The sequence below is a fragment of the Salvelinus sp. IW2-2015 genome, linkage group LG33 (assembly GCF_002910315.2).
Source record: "Salvelinus sp. IW2-2015 linkage group LG33, ASM291031v2, whole genome shotgun sequence".
Lineage (NCBI taxonomy): Eukaryota > Metazoa > Chordata > Actinopteri > Salmoniformes > Salmonidae > Salvelinus > Salvelinus sp. IW2-2015.
In genome coordinates, this window is record NC_036872.1 from 19568606 (window position 1) to 19587931 (window position 19326).

Genomic DNA, 19326 nt, shown 5'->3' on the forward strand with positions numbered 1-19326 from the left:
GTAGAGACGTTGGTGGAGGAATGGAGACTGCATGAAGCTTTGCCATAATCAGTGGTTATTAATGGACCACATTATTCATGAATGAAATGGATAATAAATTGAAGTATGTCAAAGAATCATGAGCCTATACCAATTAATCAGCATACATATGACGCTGTATTTTACAACAGACTGTAGCCTAATATCAGTTTTATAGAAGCATTGGTTTATGCTAAACATAAAATGACGTCAGTAAAGCTTGTACCTTACTGTTTAGTCGGCTGTATGGCACAGTATACATACTATTGGTATTCAAGTAATTTCACTCATTCAAAGCTTTTGTTAGAGCTGAACATAATATGCTATCTATTTACTTGGTTTCATCTTCAACACGTACATAAGGTAGATAAAAACTATGTTCCATTGGGTCCTTTTACAGAAATAGCATCCTATTGCATACCATAGGTCTATGTAATAATTATATAATTTTCGAATTCAAATAAATGTTAATTGAGATCATTCAGATAAACTGAAGCGCAGCGAGCGCTCCATCAATGTTTCATGACAGAATCAGCTAGTTCCCATATGTGTGCACAATGTTCCTTTATTCATGCAACTGCAGTTGTGGAAAAAATATTGAATAAAAGCACACTGAAGTGAAATGCAGCCTAATGCTCACAATAGATGCAGACCGTTAGAAAACCATAGCAAGCCTACCTGAGATTCCAGCCCTCTCTCGAAGGAAGATGTCAGGGAATGACGCGGACTCATTCTATACTGTAGGCTACTTGGAATCAACAGCAAAACCGTTCATTGCGCATGCAACGCCTGTCACGAGCAATATTTTTGCCAAGACGGGTGCTTCGTTTTCAATTCCTTATAACACGGTCGCTAGGGGCTGATCTCCACACAATGCGCCCTGCGTGGGCTCTCTCCTCTGTGGTAAGCTCTTGGTACTCTGGGAAGAAGACCCCTGCATCCAAGTAGCCTCCATTGATGCTCAAGTGGACTCTTGCCTGGTTCTACTTTAGATTTGTCTTGGTTTCTTGGTTCTACATTTTTCTTGCAACTTACAATTTAATTGAATGGCTACACTAGCTGAATGAAAGTAGACTAAACACTTTCAGTAAAAACTACTTTCCAATAGCCTAGACTTTTAACATTGAACCTTATTTTAATGGATTTGATTTGATTGGATTTGGATGCTCAATCCGCCTCCTGGTCGGGGTAGCATTATGAAGTTTCTGCCCCCCCCATGAAAAGGTCACATTGCATGTCTGTGTTTTATAGGCTTCATCAAACTTGCCCTGGTCATCTACAAAACGTGTTGCCAGAGGCATATCGTTAATACTATTGCCACACGTTGTCCTCGATTTTTTGTCTTTAATTTATTTATTCATTTTAAATGGACCGCCCATCTCTAAATGCCTTTCTCGGCATCTGACCTCACCGTTCCGGGATAACTGGGGTGTTCATTGTGGAGATATAGCGCCATCTTTTGGACAGAATATTTATTATAACTCAAAGAAGTTCGCTGTTTGGTCACATGATGCACACCCGCTAGCAGTCACCTGATACTCCCTACTGTCAGAGCAAAAATGTCTGCGCACTTATCCTATGGAAGAGTAAATTTAAACATTTTGAGGGAAGCAGCGCGGAAGGAACTCCGTGAGTTTTTGGACAAATGTGCAGGAAGCAAGGTAAAACGCCTGGATTAAAGCGTTTAAAAATTACAAACCCTTTTATCTTGTTTTAATCCGAAATGTCTGTTCAACACTAACTAGCATTCTAGGCTATCTAGGCTATCATAAACAATAATTGGGTTGTTGTGGTACATAGTCATCCACATAGTAGCTAAATAGATGCAGTCGATTTAAGTTTCAACTTTAGAACTCGTAGTATTTATGTGACTAAAATTGATTGTTGTTGACTGTTCTTAGGCTATTGTGTGGGATGAATACCTGACTGGACCCTTTGGATTGATAGCACAATATTCCTTGCTGAAGGTAAGACTGACTCAAATGTGTACTTCGGTGTGTAGACTTTTTTATAAGCGAGTCTGACAGAATGGCAACAATTAATCGTTGTGTTTTCAAAGGCGCACATTACAGCAATAGCAATATGTCAAGCTGGTTGTTGACAGATCTGTCTGCTTTATATCTTCCAGGAACATGAGGTGGAGAAGATGTTCACCCTCAAAGGGGGGCGTCTTCCTGCTGCTGACGTGAAAAATATAATCTTCTTTGTCCGTCCCAGACTGGAACTGATGGATATTATAGCTGAGAATGTCATCAGGTCAGCATCCCAGGGGGAGGTGAGGGAGTAGCACAAACTGGGGTCTCCACGGAATGTGTCCATCAGTATGCGGTCGTTGGTGGTGAACAGGGTTGACTTCTTGGCGTTCATGTGTATTGTGATGAATATGAGTGATCAGGTTAAGAAAAAGTCTGCACGCATAGATGTGGTGGTACGCGCAGCCAAAGATTTTCTAGGAATTACAAAAGCAAACTATTTAGTATGGTTTTTGCAATCCATCAATTTACCGCTAGAAGCTTAATAGCTAATGGGCAGGAGTTTTAAAAGTGTGTAGATGACATGGAGGTAGTACCAGATGTAGTGTGTACAAGAGGCATGGCTCAAACCTCAACTGGAGTTTGTGATTCCGGGACTCAGTTTGGTACAGTGTGATAGAGTGGAGGTGTCGGGGTTGTGCTACGTTCGTTAAAGAGGGGATGACATACAGAGTATTGGAGATACTGGAATGTGTGGGGATCGAAGTAACAATTGTAATAGCTAATTTCTATAACCCCTGCAAAGCTCTTATGTTGTTGAAGTTGGAAGTTTACATACACTGAGGTTGAAGTCATTAAAACTAGTTTTTAACCACTCCACACATTTCTTGTTAACAAACTATAGTTTTGGGAAGTCGGTTAAGACATCTACTTTGTGGATGACACAAGTAATTTTTCCAACAATTGTTTACAGACAGATTATTTCACTTATAATTCACTGTATCACAATTCCAGTGGGTCAGAAGTTTACATACACTGAGTTGACTGTGCCTTTAAACAGCTTGGAAAATTCCAGAAAATTATGTCATAGGCTAATTGACATAATTTGAGTCAATTGGAGGTGTACCTGTGGATGTATTTCAAGTCCTACCCTCAAACTCAGTGCCTCTTTGCTTGACATCATGGGAAAATCAGCCAAAATTGTAGACCTCCACAAGTCTGGTTCATCCTTGGGAGCAATTTCCAAACGCCTGAAGGTACTTACGTTCATCTTGTACAAACAATAGTACGCAAGTATAAACACACATGGGACCACGCAGCCATCATACCGTCAGGAAGGAGACGCGTTCTGTCTCCTAGAGATGAACGTACTTTGGTGCGAAAAGTGCAAATGAATCCCAACAACAGCAAAGGACCTTGTGAAGATGCTGGAGGCAAGGTAAAAGTATCTATATCCACAGTAAAAACGAGTCCTATATCGACAACCTGAAAGGCGCTCAGCAAGAAAGAAGCCACTTCTCCAAAACGCCATAAAAAGCCAGACTATGGTTTGCAACTGCCAATGGGGACAAAGATCGTACTTTTTGGAGAAATGTCCTGTAGTCTGATGAAACAGAAATTGAACTGTTTGGCCATAATGACCATCGTTATGTTTGGAGGAAAAGGGGAGGCTTTGCAAGCCAAAGAAACCATCCCAACAGTGAAGCACGGGGTTGGCAGCATCATGTTGTGGGGTGCTTTGCTGCAGGAGGGACTGGTGCACTTCACAAAATAGATGGCATCATGAGGGACGAAAATTATGTGGATATATTGAAGCACATCTCAAGACATCAGTCAGGAAGTTAAAGCTTGGTCGCAAATGGGTCTTCAAAATGGACAAGGACCCCAAGCATACTTCCAAAGTTGTGGCAAAATGGTTTAAGGAAAACAAAGTCACGGTATTGGAGTGGCCATCACAAAGCCTGACTCAAGCCTATAGAAAATTTGTGGGCAGAACTGAAAAAGTGTGTGTGAGCAAGGAGGCTACAAACCTGACTGTTACAGCCAGCTTGTCGGAGGATGGGCAAATTACCCCACTTATGGGTGGAAGGCTACCCGAAACGTTTGACCCAAGTTAAAGGCAATGCTACCAAATACTAATTGAGTGTATGTAAACTTCTGACCCACTGGGAATGTGAATATATAAATAAAAGCTGAAATAAATCATTCTCTCTACTATTATTCTGACATTTCACATTCTTAAAATAAAGTGATGATCCTAACTGACCTAAGACAGGGAATTTTTACTAGAATTAAATGTTAGTAATTGTGAAAAACTGAGTTTAAATGTATTTGGCTAAGGTATATGTAAACTTCCGACTTCAACTGTAGAAGGGATTAATAGGACGTGTATTGATAGGAAGGTAATATGGTGTGGTGTTATTAATGCCCATAAAGAAATCTGGGGAAGTACGCATTAAGATAACAATGGGAGTATAGTCGAAGAATTTATGATTAGTGTGTGTTAATGATGGGAGGGGAATGAGAATCAATGTGGCGAGGGGTACAGAGTCATCCTTAGACTAAACATTGGTATCTGTGGCAGGGAAGTGTAAATGGGAAGTGATGAGAGAAACCACAGTAGTGAGTGATCATTTTCCAGTTCGATGTAAGGTCAATATGGGTGTGGGTGTGTGTGTGTGCGGAGTAGAGGCAATAACATGAGGTGGTGCTTTGAGAAAGCTAACTGGAAGATGTTCAAGTACCTGTGTGAGCGGGCAGGACAAAAGTTATCATTGGAGAGGTCTGTGGAAGAGTGCGATGGATGAGTGCGATGAGGCAGTAACGTCTGTAATTATATCAGCTGCAAATGTGACCATTCAGGGGAGGAAGACGCAGGGTGGTGCCATGGTGGGCAGATGAGGGCTCAAAGGTGGTGCAGGAAATGGATATAGCTCTACGGAAGGAATGGATTGACAGGAAGGAATCTCATGGAGAATCAAAGGAAGAGGGCGACGGCCAGAAGAATGATTAAGACAGCGAAAAGGGAGGCATGGCGGAAATTTTGCTCCACTATTGGTAGAGGGACCAAAATTGGTGTAGTTTGGAAAATGTTTTAAAAAATATGATGGGGAAGGGTAAAAATGCTGCAATTCCAGTGTTGGTAGAAGGAAACGTCACAGCTGTGTCAAGTACAGAAAAGGCAAATGTCATAGGTTGTGAATTTGCAGTGGTTCATAGATGTGAGCACCTGTGTGATGAGAGTAAGAGGGAGGGAAGCTAAAGGAGCATAGAGATGTTTTAAAGAAAAAAGGCGAGTCAGGAGAAGCTATGGATGCAGAGTTTTCTATGTTTGGGATGACAATGGCGTTGGAGGGCTGCGGGCGGACTGCTCCTGGTGAAGATAGGATGTGTTATGTGATGTTTCAGCATGCACCGGACAGTGTGTTGGAAGCAGTGTTAGGGTTGTTTAATAAGATGTGTAGGACTGCAGTGATTCCTGCTGGGTGGAGACGTTGCGGGAATCAGTGCGGTGGTGTTGCCGTTCGTAAAACTATGTAAAGATCCCGCTTGGGCGGGCAGTTATAGGCCTATCGTGCTGACATCCAACATGTGTAAGTTGATTGGAAAGATGATAGTGAGTAGGATGATGTATTTCTTGGAAGTTAGAGGTTTGATTAGTGTAGCACAGAGTAGGTTCAGGAGAGGGAGGTCTGCCATGGATGCCCTGGTGACAGTTACTACAGAGATAGCCAAGGCCCTGACAATAAAAGAGGTGATGAGTGTTGTGTATTTTGACATTGAGAAAGCTTATGATACCATGTGGAGGGAAGGGTTGTTGATCAAGTTGAGTGCATTGGGGGACGTCTGTATAACTGGATCATGGACTTCCTGTTCGATCGAGTTATACGGGTGAGGTTGGGGTCAGAATTGTCATTGCGGTTTGAAGTGGACAATGGTACTCCTCAGGGAAGTGTGGTTCACCCTGATGATAGATGACATATTTCAGGATATTTATTTTTTATTTTTTATTATTTCACCTTTATTTAACCAGGTAGGCTAGTTGAGAACAAGTTCTCATTTGCAACTGCGACCTGGCCAAGATAAAGCATAGCAGTTCGACACATACAACAACACAGAGTTACACATGGAATAAACAAAACATACAGTCAATAATACAGTAGAAAAAATAAAACAAAAAAGTCTATATACAGTGAGTGCAAATGATGTAGGATAAGAGAGGTAAGGCAATAAATAGGCCATGATGGCGAAGTAATTACAATATAGCAATTAAACACTGGAATGGTAGATGTGCAGAAGATGAATGTGCAAGTAGAGATACTGGGGTGCAAAGGAGCAAGATAAATAAATACAGTATGGGGATGAGGTAGTTGGATGGGCTATGTACAGGTGCAGTGATCTCTGAGCTGCTCTGACAGCTGGTACTTAAAGCTAGTGAGGGAGATATGACTCTCCAGCTTCAGTGATTTTTGCAGTTCGTTCCAGTCATTGGCAGCAGAGAACTGGAATGAAAGGCGGCCAAAGGAGGAATTGGCTTTGGGGGTGACAAGTGAGATATACCTGCTGGAGCGCGTGCTATGAGTGGGTGCTGCTATGGTGACCAGTGAGCTGAGATAAGGTGGGGCTTTACCTAGCAGAGACTTGTAGATGACCTGGAGCCAGTGGGTTTGGCGACGAGTATGAAGCGAGGGCCAGCCAACGAGGGCGTACAGGTCGCAGTGGTGGGTAGTATATGGGGCTTTGGTGACAAAACGGATGGCACTGCATCCAATTTGTTGAGTAGAGTGTTGGAGGCTATTTTATAAATGACATCGCCGAAGTCGAGGATCGGTAGGATGGTCAGTTTTACGAGGGTATGTTTGGCAGCATGAGTGAAGGATGCTTTGTTGCGAAATAGGAAGACGATTTTTATTTAATTTTGGATTGGAGATGCTTAATGTAAGTCTGGAAGGAGAGTTTACAGTCTAACCAGACACCTACGTATTTGTAGTTATCCACATATAAGTCGGAGCCGTCCAGAGTAGTGATGCTGGACGGGCGGGCAGGTGCGGCAGTGATCGGTTGAAGAGCATGCATTTAGATGTGGGACAGGGAGTGAGTGTATGGCCTGGTATGCTGATGATGGGGGAACAGAGGTGGGAATGTAACATTTGTGATGAGGAAGATGCAAGAAGGTGTGGAAGATTGGTCTCTTAACATGGGGGTTTAGGATGTTTGTGACCAAGTCCTGCTTTATGGTGTTTTCTAGGAAGAAGGTTAAAGATGTTAGGCTGCAAATATACAGATATAAGTAGGGTGTCAGAGTTTAATTATTTAGTTATGTGGTTTAGTGAGAGGCTTAGGTGGAAGAGACATGTTGAGCATATTGAAATTAAGTGTAGGAAGGTGCTGAACCTCATGAGGGCAGTGGCAGGATGTGATTGGGGGTCGGATAGACAAACACTGTTGTATACAGTACCAGTCAAAGTTGGACACACCTACTCATTCAATGTTTTTTATTTTAATTTTACTAATCTCTACATTGTAGAATACTAGTGAAGACATCAAAACTATGAAATAACACATATGGAATCATGTAGCAACCAAAAAAGTGTTAAACAAATAAAAAAATATATTTTAGATTTTAGATTCTTCAAAGTAGCCACCATTTGCCTTGATGACAGCTTTGCACACTCTTGGCATTCTCTCAACCAACTTCACCTGAAATAATTTTCCAACAGTCTTGAATGAGTTCCCACATGTGCTGAGCACTTGTTGGCTGCTTTTCCTTCACTCTGTGATCCAACTCATCCCAAACCATCTCAATTGGGTTGAGTGTGGGTGATTGTGGAAGCCAGGTCATCTGATGCAGCACTCCATCACTCTCCTTCTTGGTCAAATAGCCCTTACACAGCCTGGAGGTGTGTTTTGGGTCATTGTCCTGTTGAAAAACAAATGATAGTCCCACTAAGCACAAACCAGATGGGATGGTATATCGCTGCAGAATGCTGTGGTAGCCATGCTGGTTAAGTGCGCCTTGAATTCTAAATAAATCACAGACAGTGTCACCAGCAAAGCACTCCCACACATCACACCTCCTCCATGCTTCACGATGGTAACCACACATGCAGAGATAATCCGTTCACCTACTCTGCATCTCACAAAGACATGGCGGTTGAAACCAAAAATCTCACATTTGGACTCATCAGACCAAAGGTCAGATTTCCACCGGTCTAATGACCATTGCTCGTGTTCCTTGGCCCAAGCAAATCTCTTCTTATTGGTGTCCTTTAGTAGTGGTTTATTTGCAGTAATTTGACCATGAAGGCCTGATTCACGCAGTCTCCTCTGAACAGTTGAGATGTGTCTGTTACTTGAACTCTATGAAGCATTTATTTGGGCTGCAATTTCTGAGGCTGGTAACTCTAATGAACTTATCCTCTGCAGCAGAGGTAACTGGGTCTTCCTTTCCTGTGGTAGTCCTCATGAGAGCCAATTTCATCATAGCTCTTGATGGTTTTTGCGACTGCACTTGAAGAAACGTTCAAAGTTCTTGAAATTTTCCGCATTGACTGAAAAAGTAATGATGGACTGTTGTTTCTCTTTGCTTACTTGAGCTGTTCTTGCTATAATATGGACTTGGTCTTTTACCAAATAGGGCTATCTTCTGTATACCACTCCTACCTTGTCACAACACAACTGATTAGCTCAAACGCATTAAGAAGGAAAGAAATTCCACAAATTAACTTTTAACAAGGCACTTTTAACAAGGTACACTTGATAATTGAAAGGCATTCCAGGTGACTACCTCATGAAGCTGGTTGAGAGAATGCCAAGAGTATGCAAAGCTGTCATCAAGGCAAAGGGTGGTTACTTTGAAGAATATGAAATATATTTTGATTTGTTTAACACTTTTTTGGTTAGTACATGATTCCATATGTGTTATTTCAAATAAAGAAAAACCCTGGAATGAGTAGGTGTGTCCAAACCTTTGACTGGTACTGTAGATAGGGAGAGATTGTGTGAAAGGGTTAGGGAGGCTAGACCGGGTTGGGGTATGGGTGGTGTAGTGGGGGGAGGGAAGTGGTGTATCTAGGGCGCTATTTCACTTTCTTGAAGGAACAGGACTAATGAAGAGGATTTAATGTAGGTAGGCCGTAGCTAGCCTCACACTCCAGTACAGTAGGTGGCGGTGTTGGATGCGATCCGCCAACCCAATCCCAAAGAAGGACAAGAAGAAAAAGGTCAACATCACATTATCTCACTGGCATTAGGGGTGTAACGTTTAAACGAATGTGGTCTCGTTAATGTTTTTTTTAACCAAATTAAAGTCACAGTGCAGTTATCACCAAACTACCACTAACAGGTCCCCATCATCATAAAGGCAAAAATACAAATTCAACAAATGCCTAATGCAACAATGCTGTAAGTAGGAGATATGCATCTTTCAAATGATTTGCCACTGATAAAAAGCGCTACGCACGTCATCATCGCTCACAGTTGGAAAAATGGCAAAGTGAGTCAGGGAAGTGACAGCAGTGAAGTCCTCTAGGGCAATACTTTGAGAAGTTAAATGAGAAGATGATGAAATGTAAACTTTGCGAGGTGGAATTGAGCTACATTTGCAGTACAGGTGCAATGCTGAAAGGGAGGCACCGTGAGACCCAACCCATTTTTGGCAGCAGTGTGATAAGGGACGGAGTGAGAAAATCACAGTGCTGATTACAGAAATGAACACACTGTCATACATCACTGCAACGAGCCATCACATTGATGTGAAAAGTGTGACATGAAGGTCCCATGTACTGACAACTGAGAACATGGAGGAGAGGCAAACAACAGAGAACCTAAAACAGCATTAAAGGATACTTATTTACAACCAAATTTCAACTTTTGATCTAAATTGCATCTTATAGAAGGGTCCAGACACCTTTTTTGTGATTTCACGTTTTTGAGAAACTTGACCCAAACAGCAAATCACTTCCTCATCCTTGTGTTGTATGTGGGCCCCTAAAAAAAATGAAAAGGCTACAAAAACACCCAAATACATCCTTTTAGAAACAGGAAAGCTCTCCCTATAGTGATGCAGGTCTTTAGATGTTATACACATGAAGTTGTCATTCCGAACTTTATCCGCAATGTTATATTCCTTCATCACTATACTGAGAGCTTTGCTGTTTCTAATAGACGTATTTGGGTGTTTTTGAAGCCTTTGTTCATGTTTTTTCGGGCCCCCATACTACACAACGAGGATGAGGAAGTGATTTTCTGTTTGGGCTAAGTTTCTCAAAAACATACCTGGACCCTTCTATAACATGCCATTTATGTCAAAAATAGAGATTTGGTTGTAAAAAAATAAATCATCATTTAATACCATCTTTGATTTGAGTAGGTGGGGGATAGTGATAAGGTGAATGCGGTCTAGCTGGTAGGTAGCCAGGACTGTAGTACATTTAACTGGTCATTTTCTGATGTAAAAATAAAAATAATAAACCATAAGAACATTTTTACATTTGTCACATCCCTATGTTAAACACTGTCCTTGTTTTTGGAGTAATGCTACAGCCAGTATTGCATGTGGGTGTGGATGAGTTTTGCTTTCCCCCTTATAGTGCATCTCTTGTGTTCAATGTGTGTTCTTGCAGTGAGGATAAGATGCATTCCCCACGTGACTTCCACATCCTGTTTGTGCCCCGGCGGAGCATGCTCTGTGAGCAGCGGCTGAAGGAGCAGGGGGTCTTGGGCTCGTTCATCAACATAGACGAGTACATCCTAGACCTCATCCCTTATGATGGAGACTTGCTCTCCATGGAGTCTGAGGGGGCCTTCAGGGTAGGTTAGGACAGGGACATGCACAAAGACACTACACACGTCCCAGTGTATGTATAGGCCCAGTAAGGCTCAGGTACAAAGCTATGATTTGTATTGTATGGGGTAATAACCCGTGTGCCCTGGCTCTTTTAGGAATGCTATCTAGAAAGTGACCAGACAAGTCTGTACCACACCGCCAAGGGCCTTATGACTCTCCAGGCTCTGTATGGGACCATCCCCCAGATATTTGGGAAAGGGGAGTGTGCACGGGTGAGTATTGGGAACCACTTGGGACTTCATTAGGTTTAGAATTCCATATTGGCGCCAGTGTTGGTATTAGTTATTTGGGAAAGTAATATAGTACATTTTACTCGTTACGTTTAACAAAGTAAAGCGTTACTCTACAATATTAATTTGTGTGGAAAGTAACGTGATATATTACTTGGCATTACTTTCATGAAAAATATACCCTCGCTGGTCCATGTGTTTTTAGACTCCCTAATAGTAACATACACAAGGGTGTGATAGCATAGATTTTCTTGTTATCTTCCATTTGTCATAAAATCAAAGAAAATTCACGTGTGAAACTTCATCACCACTGTTAACTAATTTCAATGAAAACCAACTGCGTATTTGATAGCTACTTGTAATGAAAGTTTAGGTTTGTTATAAATTACCTAATTTTGTGACTACCAGTTGGCTATAGGCTACTCCGCTAGCAGGTTGCTAGCTAGCTAAAAAGACAGCAAGCTAGCCTTTTAGCTTCCGACATCTCCACCATGTGAAATAATCAGATTTATAATGAAATAATATGCCCTGGCAAGTATTCTTATACCTGCTAGTGTAACCTACATTATCCCAGTTGAATATGCTGCTTGGATATATTACTTCCCATATCAGCTAAAAATAGAATGCCATCATTTTTGCTTATGGAGAAAAATAAAGCACAGGGCTTGGGGCTGTTTTTAGGTAGTCAATCAGGTAGTTATTACTTCTTAACAAAATACATTTGTGGGGGATTCTAATAAGGCTAGAATGTTGATTGGTTTATTGTTTGAAAAGTCACTGGGATTATATTTGGTTATTAATGCAAAATAGACCACTTATTTAATGCCAAGCTAAACTAAGACAGCAATCTTGAAGTTGAAGGGATTTTGAAGTTGATTAGCTTCTCACATCGCCATGTGAAATAATCAGATGTATAATTAAATATACTCTGGCAAATATTTTTATTGCCGGTACCTACAACATTATCCTAATTTGATATGCTGCGTCAATGTATTCACTCTCATATCAACTAAAATAGAATGTCATGATTTTTAGTCATGGAGAAAAACAAGCACATGGCTATCTGTTTTTGCGTTTCAAAATAGCCTAGAATAACATTATCACTTCTAAACAAAAACCATTTTTGAGGGATTCTAATAAGGCTACAATATTGTTGGTTTACTGTTTGAACAGTCACTGATATTTGGTTTTCAATGCAAAGTAGGCTGCTTATTTAATGCCAAGCTAAACCAAGATAGTAAAGTGATTTTCAAGTCGATTCTTTCACATGGCGATGTGGGAAGCTAATCAGATTTATAAATAAATAATATGCCCTGGCAAATGTTTGTGTTCTTGCCGATGTAACCTACAATGTTATCCCAGTTTAATATGCTGCTTGAATGTACAGTTGGAAGTTTATATACACCTCAGCCAAATACATTTAAACTCAGTTTTTCACAATTCCTGACATTTAATCCTAGTAAAAGTTCCCTGTCTTAAGTCAGTTAGGATCACCACTTTATTTTAAGAATGTGAAATGTCAGAATAATAGTAGAGAGAATGATTTATTTCAGCTTTTATTTCTTTCATCACATTCCCAGTGGGTCAGAAGTTTACATACACTAAATTAGTATTTGGTAGCATTGCCTTTAAATTGTTAAACTTGGGTCAAACGTTTCGGGTAGCCTTCCACAAGCTTCCCACAATAAGTTGGGTGAATTTTGGCCCATTCCTCCTGACAGAGCTGGTGTAACTGAGTCAGGTTTGTAGGCCTCCTTGCTCACACACATTTTTTCAGTTCTGCCCACAAATTTTCTATGGGATTGAGGTCAGGGCTTTGTGATGGCCACTCCAATACCTTGACTTTGTTGTACTTAAGCCATTTTGCCACAACTTTGGAAGTATGCTTGGKGTCATTGTCCATTTGGAAGACCCATTTGTGACCAAGCTTTAACTTCCCGACTGATGTCTTGAGATGTTGCTTCAATATATCCACATCATTTTCGTCCCTCATGATGCCATCTATTTTGTGAAGTGCACCAGTCCCTCCTGCAGCAAAGCACCCCCACAACATGATGCTGCCACCCCCGTGCTTCACGGTTGGGATGGTGTTCTTAGGCTTGCAAACCTCCCCCTTTTTCCTCCAAACATAAGGATGGTCATTATGGCCAAACAGTTCTGTTTTTGTTTCATCAGACCAGATGACATTTCTACAAAAATTACGTTCTTTGTCCCCATGTGCAGTTGCAAACCATAGTCTGGCTTTTTTATGGTAGTTTTGGAGGAGTGGCTTCTTCCTTGCTGAGCGGCCTTTTAGGGTATGTCGTTATAGGACTTGTTTTTACTGTGGATATAGATACTTTTGTACCTGTTTCCTCCAGCATCTTCACAAGGTCCTTTGCTGTTGTTCTGGGATTGATTTGCACTTTTCGCAAATCTGTACAGATTTCCTATCTTTTCATTCAAAATATTTATCTTGAGCCACAGGTTCTAGTTGTAGACCACACGGACCCATAGAGATGTATAGAGGGTATACACTTGTCACTAGATGGGAAAGCCCACTATGGGCTTTGCTATCACAGAAGCAATTGATGGCAAATATCAGAGATGTGCCCTCTATATGTTTCTATGGCCAGCAGCTGTGATGACATTTCTCCAAGCAGCCTTTCTCCACTCGCTCGAGAACTAAATGAGGAAACAAGTCGAGATCGGATCATGAAAGCACGTGCCCGGTAGAGATATGATTCTGAAAGTAGCGCACGTGTTGTTTGACAAAGTAACTAATAATATTACCCAATTTGAAAAAGTAACATGCTACTTAAATCAGATTACTTTTATGAGTAACGGAGTAATGTGGAGTGTAAATTTATGCTTTAATTGTGTTAGAAATAAAATCCTGATTTCTTCTCAATGTCCAGCATGTAGCTAATATGATGCTTAGGATGAAGAGGGAGTTTGCTGGCAGTCAGACTCAGATCCTGCCTGTGTTCGACTCACTGCTGCTGCTGGACCGCAACATAGACCTGCTTACCCCTCTGGCCACACAGCTCACCTATGAGGGCCTCATTGACGAAGTTTATGGAATCACCAACGGTGAGGATGGGCTCTGTTAATGCATGAAAACACAATGCAAGCTAAATACAGATATATTTAATCACATATTGATTGACGTAAAGACATCTTGAGGGATCTCTGTTGATTTGTGTATGGGGTTTTGGACCTTTGTGTGCTTGTTTATCTATTCTGTGCGCATGTGTCTGCAAACAGGTTATGTGAAGTTGCCTCCGGAGAAGTTTGCTGCCCAAAAGAAGCAGGGTGAGGTGGGTAAAGACCTGCCCACGGAGCCCAAGAAGATGCAGCTCAACTCAGCGGAGGAGCTGTATGCTGAGATACGGGACAAAAACTTCAACGCCATAGGGGCTGCACTGAGCAAGAAGGCCAAGATCATCTCTGCTGCCTTTGAGGTTGGCTTCATCCAAGCAGACAGACAGACACTCCTTGTAACCACTCCTGTCTAATTTGATCCAAATCACTTTGTTAATGTGTTATAAATGTCACTTCACAAACTGGGGATTACAATCTCAGATAAATCCGAATGTCAGACCGCTCAATTACATTAGCTACCGCTTTCTCTAATCATATCAATTGGTGTTCTTATTGATTACCTTCTATGTGCCAGGGAGACTTTTCAGGAGGTGGTTTTCCAATGGCAAAAAGTAAAGCCAACTGACAATTAGTATTATCGATCAAGACAGTAAACACACTTTTTACGATAAAGGAGTGGCAGATAAAAGCAACTGTTTTTAGTTCATGCGTAATCTCCCACTGATGATTTGTTATGCATCCCCTACAGGCCTACACTTTTGGCATCATAACTGTCACTGGATGCTTTGCACGTGATAATTAGACTGAAGTCCCACACCTGTGGGTGTTTCAGTTTATGTATTTTTACATTTCTGTATTGCCCAGACCTGTTCCCAATCAAAGTTCATTTTCTCTAGTTTGATGGATGACCATATCAGTGAGAGCATCAGCTGTTCTCTAGGCATCAAACAATTTCTTACTATTGTTATGCCTACATGACAGCATTCCATACTTTAATCTGAAATAATTTCCACATATTTACGTTGAGTTTAGTGTCTGTTTAATGTGTAATTGAGAAGTAGATTTTTTTTGTAATTTCCTAGGAGATTTTTAGTAATTCCTCAACCGGCTCTCACATTTCACATCTGTACGTAACACTACACAGTCTCTTTTTTCCAGTGTTAATGTTAGTTTGTTGATTTTGTCTTGCAGGAGCGACATAATGCCAAAACAGTTGGCGAGATAAAGCAGTTTGTGTCCCAGCTGCCCCACATGCAGGCAGCACGGAGCTCGCTGGCCAATCACACCTCCATAGCTGAACTCATCAAGGACATCACCAGTGAGAAGAACAGCCTTTACTCCTTCTCCTTTCATGTCCAACTAACAACTCTCCATTCATCATCCCTTCCTTCTGTCTTAATCTGTCTTTCTTCATGCCCTCCACCCTAAAAAACTGATACAATCTGATCTTGGTGACATTTAATGTAGTTGACTTTGTCAAATGTGTGGCATATCGTTTAGAGAAAGACTACTGTTGATACTCGTTGAGAGGTAAATGGATATTCTCTCTTTCTCTCTCGCTCTGATTCAGCCTCAGAGGCCTTCTTTGATAACCTGACAGTGGAGCAGGAGTTTATGACTGGAGTTGACACAGACAAGGTACACAAGGTTTTCAATGCTTTGTAGATTGTAGTGTGGATGAGGTTGGCTCTGATAATATTTGAAGAAGCTTAAAACTATTAACAGAATGTTTTGCTTAGTCCCTGTGTGTATGTGTGTGCTCATGTCTCATGGCTTGCTGACCAAAGGCCCCTTGTTCCTATTGTCCAGGTTAACACATATATTGAGGACTGTATTGCCCAGAAGGATCCTCTGATCAAAATCTTGCGGCTGGTCTGTATGCAGTCAGTCTGCAACAATGGCCTTAAGCAGAAGATATTGGACTACTACAAGAGAGAGATCCTGCAGGTGCATTTTTTTCTGATTACATTACAATAAGTCAGTGTTTTAATACTAGTGATGGTCAGTTGAAGATGTGATGAAAGCTACTGTGGCAACATGATTGACCTGTGCTGTTTTCTCTAGACCTATGGATACGAACACATGCTTACCCTCAACAACCTGGAGAAGACAGGTCTTCTGAAGCCCCAGACAAGCACCAGGAATAACTACCCCACCATCAGGAAGACACTCAAACTTTGGATGGAGGATGCCAACGAACAGGTGAATGAATCCCATGAGGGAGACATAATGCGGTCTGGGAGGGGGAGGGTAACACTTACACCTGTGTAATAATACTGTTAGTATTGTAGTGACAATTTGGTCATTGCTTTGTATTTGCACAATAATGGAGTTGGGTTGTTTTTGTTTATTAAGCAAGTTGAGAAAAAAAGCTCAAAGCATTAACCAAATGTAACAACAACCTTACCAAAACTCACGTACATACTTTTTTTCTCCAACTGTGAGAGTGGGATTTGTATGTAGTATTGTCTGTACTGATACCCAACTTGTGTATGTGTCATCTTCCTCCAGAACCCCAATGACATCTCCTATGTGTACAGTGGTTATGCTCCTCTCAGCATCCGTCTGACCCAGGTGTTGGCCAGGCCCGGCTGGCGCAGCATCGAGGAAGTTCTGAAGATGCTCCCTGGTCCACACTTTGAGGAGAGACAACAGCTGCCTGCTGGTCTCCATAAGAAACGTAAGGACAGCAGGAGACCAAGGCAGCAAGTTGCTCTCTTGCACAACAAGCTGAGCTATTGAAAGGCTGGGTGAATGATGACCTGTGTGGTAGTCTGCTGGCTGTAGATAAGAGCTGGCTTTGTCCCTGCCATGCCAAATGTCTTCGAGCAGCAGTTGATTTATTGTACACAGTGAACAAAACTGTACATTACCGTTAAGTGTGGGTCTGTTTGGGTGATTGTTTGTGTACATGTATTTGTGTATGAAAGAGGAGAGGCAAAGGCACCGTTGACCTTTCAGAGACCAGGGAGTTGAATATCCTCATCTTAAGCGTTATAACTATGCGTTGCTGACTCCAGGGTCAGTTTGGACATCTCATTGACAAGAGGATAATTAATTTTATGAGATTTTATTTACACCATGCAATGTGTTAATTACAACTGTGAGTTTGGGTATTAGACAGTTGACTTGTTTTTACATGTCTGCCATATCTTTGTTGTAGAAAGGTGATAATGGAAGACTGACAATAGACGAGCCTGTTGTAGCAGGAAGAGGGCGGAGTTTGTTTGAGAGAATAGTGTGTGGGTGGGGACATGGGTAGATGGGGGTTGACTCGAGGCGCTGTCTCTTACTTTCTTTGTGTGTTTACATGTTTAATATCAGTTTTTGAGGTTAAAGTAACCTCACTTCAAAACAAACAATCTGCTAAGTAATAATATTAATAATTTGGTGGGTGCTTATATTTGTGTGTGAAATAAATAAATAACAAATTGCATATCCCAACTCCCCTTGAGTCACCCTTGGAGAGTGGTGCACCCTGTGAACTTCACCCTGTTTGACTGTTTTCTCTCCCCACTCTGTCCCACAGGCCAGCAGGGGGAGAACAGGACCACCCTGGTGTTCTTTCTGGGAGGGGTGACTTATGCGGAAATTGCTGCCCTGCGCTTCCTGTCTCAGATGGAGGATGGTGGCACAGAGTACATCATTGCCACTACCAAGCTCATCAATGGTACCAGCTGGATCAAGTCTCTGATGGACCGCCCGGAGGCCCCCTGAGCCTGCTGCCCGCCCCCTCGGGGAACAGATGCACAGCTAGACACATCAAACAGTCAGAACAAAAGACCTTGCCGCTTCTTTTTAATGTCCATATTCCAGCGCCCTGCAGGTGTGTCTGATTGATCTCAGCAACTGTCAGTGTGAGGTGACCAGGAGTCAGCTCCTCGATTCTCCCTGTCCTTTGCCTGCAACTCTAACAGCTTGCTAAATGCACATCTCCATTGCCACCTGCTTTGGTCATTGTATGGAGCTGAGAAGATATCATCTTACTTGTGGCATGACGGAAGGTTTTAAGATCATTGTAAAAAATATATATATACTGTATTAACACAAAGGCTGAAAGGTAGATGCTTGTATTATTATTTTTGTGATTTCAACCTATATTTTGTGTTGTACAGTATAGGGTTTTTCTCTGCTTGCCATTATTTGTGGGAAAAGTAGTGCTGTAAATAAAATGTGTAATTGACTGCTTTTATAACCAGAGTCAATGTCAGGTCTCTAAAAAACTGGCCATTTAAAAAAAAAATCCTTACACTCTACAATATGGCTAAATGTTTTTCTGGTTTAGAAAACGAAACTAAAAAGTCTGATGTAAAGTTGTACTGTACCTCCATTACACTATCCCTTTTCCCCCTTCTTCCACCTTCAACATATAGGATCTAAAAGCCTTGATAACAGTGAATTAGGCCACATGTATTGTTACTTAATGAGTTGTTTATCCTGTAGAAGAAAATAAAGATGGTACCAAAGGATGCAGGCAGGGAGGAGTGGCGTGGAGAGGAAAGGTTGAGAGCCCAGTCAGCCGTCAGCAGTCCTGCTCTCTCGAGGAGCAATTAGCCCAATAACAGGCCTACCTATCAGCCGATAATGGCCCTCTGCTGTCTGGAGATCTTACCCCATAAGGGTCCCTGATTTGACAGCGCTGGACGCTGATTGAATTAGGAGGCTATTTGCTCCATGTTCCGGTAGAGGATACGTGCGTTGGAGTTTGGTTTGATCTCCGGTTTGATCGATGGCTTGTCCGTGCCCTGCGCTGTGGACAGCTGGGTCTTGTACTCAGTGGGGGACGGGTATTGACAGCAGTCGGAGATTTTAGTGAACCAACAGCGAGGAACTCACTATATCACATCTCATGAAGATATATTAATGTGACATTGCATTCCTTTTGGTATGTTAAATGCTAACAATTACACATATAATAAGACCATTTTTATAAAGAGTGGAAAATGAAATGAGCGGTTCTTGCATGCACCAGAGGATTTTCAGAGCTAAAACAATAGAAAATGCATAGCCTATTATTGTGTATTTGGCAAGGTCTCGCCTCAGAGAAGCGAGTGTAGGACGTGGCTTAATTTTCCATTAGGAAAACCCCATGGGTCTCAGGACTCTTGTAATCAATGTAATTGTTGTTGGCCCCTCCTTTGCCATTAGGACTTGTGGCAACGGACATCACCTT

General features: G+C 41.7%; 1 protein-coding gene and 1 long non-coding RNA gene across 3 annotated transcripts in view; both read left to right on the forward strand.

Moving 5' to 3' along the window:
* LOC139023596 (uncharacterized) overlaps positions 1-19326 on the forward strand; it is a 581371-nt gene that overhangs the window by 553311 nt on the left and 8734 nt on the right. The gene's annotated exons all lie outside the window — the stretch shown is intronic.
* Positions 1540-18348, forward strand: LOC111957891 (VPS33A core subunit of CORVET and HOPS complexes). 2 transcript variants are annotated; one of them, XM_023978971.2, is made up of 13 exons: positions 1540-1679; positions 1920-1985; positions 2147-2274; positions 10616-10802; positions 10935-11051; positions 13967-14141; positions 14316-14512; positions 15345-15471; positions 15724-15791; positions 15963-16100; positions 16218-16355; positions 16665-16833; positions 17683-18348. In XM_023978971.2, exons 1-13 carry the CDS (start codon positions 1578-1580, stop codon positions 17868-17870), a joined length of 1800 nt encoding a protein of 599 aa, XP_023834739.1. In that variant the 5' UTR covers positions 1540-1577; the 3' UTR covers positions 17871-18348. The 2 variants fall into 2 exon arrangements, with proteins under 2 accessions (XP_023834739.1, XP_023834740.1); XM_023978972.2 differs by lacking the exons at positions 1540-1679; positions 1920-1985 and having other exon boundaries at positions 2196-2293.